This window comes from Cystoisospora suis, assembly GCF_002600585.1.
Source record: "Cystoisospora suis strain Wien I chromosome Unknown contig_4991, whole genome shotgun sequence".
NCBI lineage: Eukaryota > Apicomplexa > Conoidasida > Eucoccidiorida > Sarcocystidae > Cystoisospora > Cystoisospora suis.
The window spans coordinates 1,228-9,849 of record NW_027157783.1 but is presented as its reverse complement, the minus strand read 5'-3'; the positions used below and the strand labels follow the sequence as shown (position 1 = coordinate 9,849).

At 39.0% G+C, this 8,622-nt stretch overlaps 1 protein-coding gene across 1 annotated transcript; it reads right to left on the bottom strand.

Annotated features, from left to right (window-relative positions):
- Nucleotides 1–3,213: 3,213 nt before the first annotated feature.
- Nucleotides 3,214–8,197, bottom strand: CSUI_008745 (copi associated protein). Its single transcript, XM_068068870.1, has 4 exons — nt 8,061–8,197; nt 6,847–6,897; nt 5,859–5,983; nt 3,214–4,996 (listed from the first exon to the last, which is right to left on the bottom strand). Exons 3-4 carry the CDS (start codon nt 5,973–5,975, stop codon nt 4,913–4,915), a joined length of 201 nt encoding a protein of 66 aa, XP_067919154.1. The 5' UTR covers nt 5,976–5,983; nt 6,847–6,897; nt 8,061–8,197; the 3' UTR covers nt 3,214–4,912.
- Nucleotides 8,198–8,622: the final 425 nt, after the last annotated feature.

Here is an 8,622-nt window from a genome sequence, read left to right as displayed (position 1 = left end):
CATGTGTGAAAAGGAAGAAGAGTCTAGAGACCCTGAGAAAGAGAGAGAGAGACATCTATGGTGTTTTAGAAGAAAAGGGAGATTTCTTGTCTCTCGTTAGGGCGAGCGACACTAGGTAGAGACATAGAGAAAGAGATAGATCAATTCGCTGTTATGCAGACAGATTGAAGATAAATGATAGATGAAAGATAGATAGATAGATAGACGATAGAGTGTTGGGAGGCAGTACGGAGAAGAAGAAGCAGGAGGCCACTCGAAAGAAAGAATAGCTTCTGTTAGACTACTAAGAGTACGAAGTAAACTAGAAAGAAGAAGAAGAAGAAAAATGATAAGAATGACGAGAAGGAAAAGAGTTCGGGATACTACTAGTAGTAGTGGTAGTAGTAGTAGTTGCAGCAGGAGTAGTAGTGAAAATGTTTAAGAGAAAGAAAGATTGAAGAGCAGAGATTGAAGGGAGAAAAAGTCTCTATCAAAACATCAATAAGGATGAAGTAAATTCTTTCTTTCTTTCTTTCTGATCTCTTTTGTTTCTTTCTCTTTCATTCTTTCTTATCATTTTCAAGGTTTGTCGATCTCCTTCCTTGGAGGAGATCAAGAAAAGCGGAGAGAGTGAATGAAGCGTCAAAGATTTCCAGGAGAAGACCAGAGAGAAGTCCTTCTTTTCTTCCTCTTTCTCCTTTCCTGCTCTTTTATCTTCTTTTGTGTTCCTGCTTTAACTCTTGTTCCTATTGATTCATGCATTCATTCAGGTGTACATACACCTCACCTCCTGCTGTCCTGCTGCATGACCTCCGCCCCACGTGAAAAACTTGCAAAGACACTCCAATTTTTGTTCATTCGAACTTTTACTTCTCCCCTTCTCACTCGATCGCTTCATCCTCCTAGTCTTCCTCCCTTTCTTACTCTTCACTCTTCTTCTTCGCTTCTGATGGGGGTCATACCAGAAGGAAAGAAAGAAAGAGAGAAAGAGAGACAGGTCCTTTTAACGAAAGGATCTTGGGGATAGGGAGTGTTTCTATCCTTTTCATGAGGGGGTGAAAAGAAGAAAATGAGGACGAAGAAGAAGAAGAAAAGGATGTCTGAGAGTTGGATGATCGGTTCGACCCTCTTTTCAGAGGTGACTGCGCTTGTGTGTACATACACCCGAAAAAAATCTCACGCAGTCAGGAGTCACTCCACCTATCTCAAGCCTAACCCTCTATCTATATCTATCTATCTATCGGTCTCTCCCTCTTTTTGAATTTTTCTTTTCTTCTTTCCTCTCTCATTTTCTTTCTCAATGAGACCCACATGGTCGGAAGAGTAAAGAAGTTTCTCTAACGAAAGAAAGCATAGTAGGAGTAGTAGTAATTATAATACCGATATGAGACTGACTCTCTCTTCTTCTTCCTCCTCCTCTCTTTGACCTCTTTCGTTGTCTTCTTTCTTCTTTTCTTCTTTCTGTTGAGGCGGGCCGACCGCCTCCTTCAATCATCTCTGTCAGTCCGGTGGAAGAGAGAGAAACCTTCTACTTGCGGAGGAAAGAAAGGTCAACTTTCTCTTCTCTGAAGGAGAAAGAAGCTTTTCTCTCCCCCTTCTTTGCTTTGCGGAAGATAAGAAGAAGAATAGGGGAAGTCCCCTCTTCTTCTTTTTATTCTTTCAAAAAGAAAAGAAAGAAAAACTCGAGAGAGACAGAGAGAGCGATCGCTCTCCTGCTCGAAAAGGAGACATTTTTCTGTCTCTTCATGCCCTTCATGGAGAGGAGAGACATGACGATCCCGACTACTACTACTATGAACAACGATAGATCTCTTTCTCTTTCTTTCTCTCTTACACCCTACAGATAGATAAAGAGATAGATTAGATATATATATATATAGATTAAAGATAGATACATAGATCTACAGATTGAAGATCGATATAGACAGATGAACGAGAACAGAGTAGATGGATGATAGGCGGGAGAAAAGAAGAGGTACGGATTATGAGGTAAAAATGGATTTCTTTGCCTTCATTCATTCATTCCTTTTCTCTGTTAATCAAGAAAATAATGACTTCTTCTTTTTCTTCTCTTTTATGAGATAAACCCTTTTTACACCATTTAAGCAGACAGACCTCTTCTCTTTCTTCGCTCTTTCTGTCTTTTCTTTCGTGTTCTTTTCTTTCCTCTCTCTTTCATTCTTTCTTTCTTTCTCTCTCTCTCTGTTTTGTGCTTGCTTTTCTCACCTCGATCTTCCTTTCTGTTTCGCCTAGTATTATTTCACGAGAGCGAAGGAAGGAGAACTTACACAAGGTTGGTAAGAAGCAGAAGAAGAGAGAGAGAGAATAAAAAGAAGAAAAAAAGAAAGAAAAAGAAAAGAACCTCTTTCCCCTGGCTTAGATAAATCTTCTCTCGTTCAGCACTCGCCTTCTTCTGCCTTGTCCTCCTCTTCTCTTTTCTCTTTCTTCTTTGGCAACTAAAACAGGAAGAAGAGAATGACATCTCTAGCTCATACATCAAGACTTCTTTCGGGCTACACAAAAGAAAGTCAAAGGAAAGAATGTGACTAAGAAACGGGACAAATCGCGGCATTTAGAAGGTGCTGAGAGGAATCTATTCATACAAGACAAACCAGACATACACTACACAGACAGAGATAGATTACAAATAGGTAAATATATATATATATAGCACATACACAAGGGGACCTGATTTAATATCTACACATATCTCTCTCTCTCTATATATATATATGTATGTATGATGTATATGTAGATCTATTTGTATCTCATGTAGGTGTATAGATGTAGATAGATATAGATAGCTATATATGGAGACGTACACCCTTCTTTCCGTCTGTTTCTACTGCGTAGCCTTTGATTTGCCCCGTGTGTGAGAGCAGTCGTAGCCATCGTCAAGGTCTCTTTTTCTCTTCTCTTTTATTTCGAGAGAGACTAAAGAAGCAAGAAGATCTAGAGCACTCGCACTGCTCCGTGCATTACCAACTTTGACGCGAAATTTCCTTCTTGGAGAAGGGTGAGAAACATCTCTCTGATCTTTCTTCTCTACAAGGAGAACTTCTTTTGAGAGAGCGACGTCCATTTCTATCTGTCTCTCTCTTGCCCTTCGGTGTATCTACAGCTTCTCTATCTCCATCTATGAGAAGTGGACGAATGAATGAATGAATGATAAATCTCTTGATAACTTTGAAAAGTAAAGAAAAGTCTTTTCAGAAGAGAAGAAAAAAAGAAAAAGAAGGGGAGGAAAAAACAACAGACATAGATCAGGAGAAGAGCAATGAGAGAGCTTCAGAATCCCAGACCATCGTGAGAGAAAAATGAAGAGAAAGAAAGAGTATACCAACTACTACTACTACTTCTCTTCTCTCCTTTCTCTAGAAAAGAAAGAAAGAATTTCTATAGAAAGACTGGATTGAAAACCGAAGCAGACAGAAACAGGGAGGAAAAAAGATCGATCGTCTGAAAAAGAAGAAGAAATACAAAAAGTGTTTTGCCCTTTCGATGACATCTGAGGTGTATGTACACCCCGTCCTTTTCCTCTGGACAGCATGATGCTCCTCCCTTTCCGTCATCTTTTTTTCTTATTCTTTCCGCTGAAAAGCACAGCTCGTCTTTTCTTCTCTTTCTTTTCTTCTTTTACAGAAACCGATGGAATCTTATCTTCTCTCATATCTTGTCGACCTTTCATTTCTCCTTCGTCTGATCGAATCGATCACTCCTCATACATCTACATAGATCGCCACTTCTCTCTCTCTTTAGCCGCTTGTTGTTTCTCCATGAGAAAAATCCATCCATTCTTCATTGAATAAATAAAATTAAGTTCTTTTCATCTACTCGCACTCCCACGTCAAGAAATACTAGGGAGAAACAAAGAGAATAGAAAAGAGAAAACGGCATCTATCTCCTATCTGTACCTTTGAATTTCTATCCCCATCTATCTTCGATCAATCTATCTGTCTATATATCTTTAATCTAGCTACCTGTCTCTTCATCTATCTCTCTATCTATCTTTAATCTATCCCAGTCACTACTCTTGTTGTTCGTCTTCTCCCTCTTCTTTTGATCGAGAAAATATAAAACATAGAGAGAGAAAGAAAAAGTCTTTCTCTCTCTTTAGATATCTCAGAGACCTTTTCTTAAAAGAAGTCCTAAGTTTGGAAAAGAAAGTAAAACGAAAAGTCGGAGGAACAACTTGTATGAGCCTTCTGCCTTTTCTATTTTCGGGGTGTACCTGTACATACACCTCAGTTTTTCTTATTGAATTCACGGCGCCTTTCTCTATCATCTTGAGAACGATAGAAGAGGCAAGTCTTCTTTTCTCTTCTTCTTGGAAGAACCTTGTGAGACGAAAAGAAAGAGATCTATACACATTCAAGTGTACGTACACCTCTGTACACGAGGGTGCCTCTACTGTTTCTTACTAGTCTTTCTTCTTCTTCTTCTCTTTCTTTCTAATTCCTTTTCTTTTCTTTAGCGAGGAAACGTTTCTGAAGCGAAGCATCCATTTCGTTTGTCTGTATAGATTTTGAATCGACATGTAGACATAACAGACACACACACGTCTTTTCTTCTTCTTCTCTTTCTCTATCTCTTTCTCTCAAAGTATTAGAGTTTCATAGATCAGCGTTCATTCGCATACATCATCCTCTATAGACTACAGCCATCTTTCTGGCTCTATCTATACATACACATACATCCATGTATCTATATATATATGTGTATGGATAGATAGAGACAGAAAGATGGAGGTAGTGTATATATCTATAGGGTGATAGATATTTATTTAGAGTTCTAGAAGACGAAACTGTGAGGGAGATAGAGAGAGACAGAAATCTCCACCTTTCTTTTCTCTTTCTTCTCTTTATTCAAGCAAGAAGAAGAGGAGCAGACATACACAGACACGGATATTCTTTTCGTGAGAACGGCCTTTCTTTTAGGCAATGTTGAAGAGAGTACTGCGAATGTAATTTGCATTCAACTGCTCCCCCACGCGAATCCTCCCGTCACCTAAGACATCCTGAAAGAAAGAAAGAAAGAAGATACATCATATGTAACTGAACGAATCTTTCTTTCATTCTTTGTGAACTCTCTCTCATCTTGGGAAGTCTTGCAAGAAAGAGACGACCCAGAAAAGAAAAAGAAAGAGAAAGCTTTGAAGGAAGAATACAAAGAGAAGAAGACGTAGAAGTGTCTATCTATCTATCCATCTATCTATCTATCTTTAATCTATCTGTGAAGAGAGAGAAGATAAGAAGATCTGCATAGACATATCATCTGGAGAAGAGAGAAGGAGAGAGAAAACAAAGGAAGAAAAGCACGTGAAGAGAGAGAAGGAGAAGAATGAGACAGAGATACATAAGCACTGGGGTAACTGGAGACAGAGTCCTTTCTCGGGTGTATGTACAGCGGGTAAAAGAGAGAGAGATTCGAAATAGAAGAAAGACGAGAAGAAGAAGAGAGAAGAGAGAGAGAGAACTTCCTATGGATCTTATATCAACAAATACCTATCAAAAGGAATCCAAGCAGACGCTCTTCGCCTCGTATTATCTCCATAGTCAAACATACATAGCCATTCTCCACACACACAGAGATACAGACAGAGACAAAGCGATAGAGACGTAAATACATAGACAAATAGACTGACAATAGGTATACAGAGACCCAGATAGATAAATAGATACAGTAGATGTAGCTTGCTACAGACAGGCCGAGAGACCGCTCTTCCTCATCCAGAGAGTGTGCGAACTAAACTACTTTTCCATAGACATTTAATCTATCCATTGAGCAAAAGGAACCTTGTTTCTTCTTCTTTTTCTTTCTGACTAGACGTCTTCTTTATGAAGAATAAGAATAAGAGAGTTATGAGGGGATTGCCTTACTTCACTCCCGCCGTGCTGTGCTTCTTCCTCTTCGTCGGAGACAGCAATGCCCCTCTGACGCAGCTGCTGACGCAAACCGAAGTGAACTAAAATACACATCACGCCCATCAACCCCATATAACATCCTACACAAAGAAAGAAAGAAAGAAAGAAATGGAGATCGAGCTGGAAGGAGGGTGACTTGGGAGGAGAGAAACATACTCGCGGGGAAAGACTACCACAGAAAGACAACATAAAGACAGAAGAGAAATCCGCCTCTCTCTCGGCAAGCCTATCTATCTCTCTATCCTTAATCTATCTATGTATCTACTCATCTTGAGTCTATGTAGCTATCTTTAGTCTATCTGTAAGACGTATGGACTGTATGAGAGAGAGAGAGAAGACATCTGGAGTGGAGAGAGAAGAGAGAGAGTGGCGAGGCGCCATTCACGTTTTTGCCTAGACTTCATGCGAACATAAATAGATAAATTAAAGATAGATAAATCGATCACTAATAGATAGATAGATAGATAGATAGATTAAAGATAGATAGATAGATAGATAGATTAAAGATAGATAGATAGATTAAAGATAGATAGATAGATAGATAGGGAGGAAGGGCATATCTATTTCAAACAAGGTATTCACAGATACACATATATATATATATATACATACATACACACACACATTCATATATATGCATACATACAGATATATATATATATATATATATATACAAGATATATGAGAGAGTGTGGGTATGAAGACCGATGGTTTATGTGTCAAGAAGACAAGCAAGAGGAAGAAAAGAAAGGCCAGTGAAAGAGAGAAAAAGAGAGGAGGAGAGCAGGAGAATTCTAAGCGCAAGATTCTCCTAGGAGAATAAAGTCTCCTCGTTCTTAACCTTCTTCTTCATATCTACTAATCGAAGATAATGAAAAAGAGACAAAGCAACTTTCCTTTCTTTCTTTCTTTCTTTTCGGCGTGTGTATGTAGCCGAGCTTACCTACGAGGAGAAGGAGGAGGTTCGACGTCCACTGAGAGACCGCAATCGTCCCTGAAAAATCCATCCAACTCAACACGTATCACTACACATAAATATATATAGATATATATATATATATACATGCATATATATTCATACATATATATGGACAGGCCTATGCATGCATGGATACCCCCTATACTGGTAGAGGAAGAGGAGCGAGCCCGCCAACTACCACTAGGACACCTGCCTCGTCAAATCGACAAACCTGAAGCAACTACACCCCACACAAGCCTTATCCACATCTGTCTATCTATCTATCGTTAATCTATCTTGAATCTATCTTTAATCTATCTATCTTTAACCTCTGCGGTATATCTTTGCGAGTTGGACAGGTAGAGGGTAGAGCCTACACCGAGAAGCGTGACTGCAGTGTGTCTGTATATATATGTGTGAAGAAAAGAAGAAGAAAAAGAAGAAAATCCTTTAAGGTACAAGAGGAGTAGACCAGATCATCCATTACTCGTCGTCTAATACATACACACCCTCAGACATCTCTACACACCGATCTATACTCATCACTACATGTCTATATCCATTTCTCATCTATCTATCTATCTACCTTTATCTATCCATCCTTAATCTATCTTTAATCTATCTATTTATCTATCTATCTATCTATGTGTATATGTGGAACCCCTCGTATCAAGATAGACGAATGAAGATCCTTCTTTTTTCGAGATGTATAGACACTTGAAGAGTTTGCATTTGTGTTGAGTGATTCAACAGTACATACACCCCAGCTAAATGAGACCCGACACCCTAACCCATCCTTCTAGATACACAGACAAATCTTTTTTCCCTAAACACATATACAATATACAGAAGATCTACAGATGAAGATGCATGCATGTCTACGTACGTGTCTAGATGACGTAAGGTGAGGGGAGGCTGCGTCTGTATAGACATATAGAGATCTATATATGTATATATGTATATATATGTATATCTCTATCTCTCTCTATCTCCCTGTGCATACATACATATAGAGATAGAAGGGACACGATCTTCTTCTTCTCCTCCTGTCTTTTTCTTTCTTTGTGTCGCTTTTCGAGCTTCTCTTCACGACGCGAAAAGAACTCTTCTCTCCTTTTCAAGATGACTAATAAACAAAGAAAGAAGGAAAGAAAAGAGAAAGAGAGAAAGGTGTTCTCCTTTCTTTCTCTCTTTCTTACCAACGAGGAGATAGAAGATGCCTTTGCCTAGAGGGACAGTGAGGAATTTGAACCATGTATGAAAGAAGGGCTGCAGTCGTTCGAGCTGAATGAAGTCCTTCGCTTCCACAATACAAATACTAAGCCCAAACACCCTGCAATACGCACATCCACACACCTCTCTCTCTTTCTCTCTTTTCTCCATATAGAAAGATAGATAGATATATGTATAAGTGTAGGTATGTATGTATCTATGTATGACGACTGTAGAGATGTAGGTGTGTATGTGTAGGGAGGGGGATAAGATCGGCTTTATACATGAGTTGAACGGACATACACCTGGATGATAGGTAGAATAAACATTCTATAATACACGCCTCACAGAGAGACAGACAGAGAGAGAGATAGAGATGTAGATAGATGTAGATAGATATAGGGAGACACAGTCTTATCTCTCTCGATAGCTCTGTATGCCTACTACTTCTTATAGCCTCCAGACAATTAAGACAAGACGAGAGAACTGATGAAAAATACAAAGCCTTTATCAAGCCATGTAGATCTATATACACATCTATATATATAT

What these genes read in the sequence shown, in the direction of transcription:
- CSUI_008745 (XM_068068870.1), bottom strand. Translation starts at nt 5,975, where the DNA reads ATGGGGTTGATGGGCGTGATGTGTATTTTAGTTCACTTCGGTTTGCGT. An exon ending in CACAGCACGGCGGGAGTGAA is followed by an intron (nt 4,997 to 5,858) that starts GTAAGGCAATCC and finishes TCTTTCTTTCAG; the next exon opens with GATGTCTTAGGTGACGGGAG.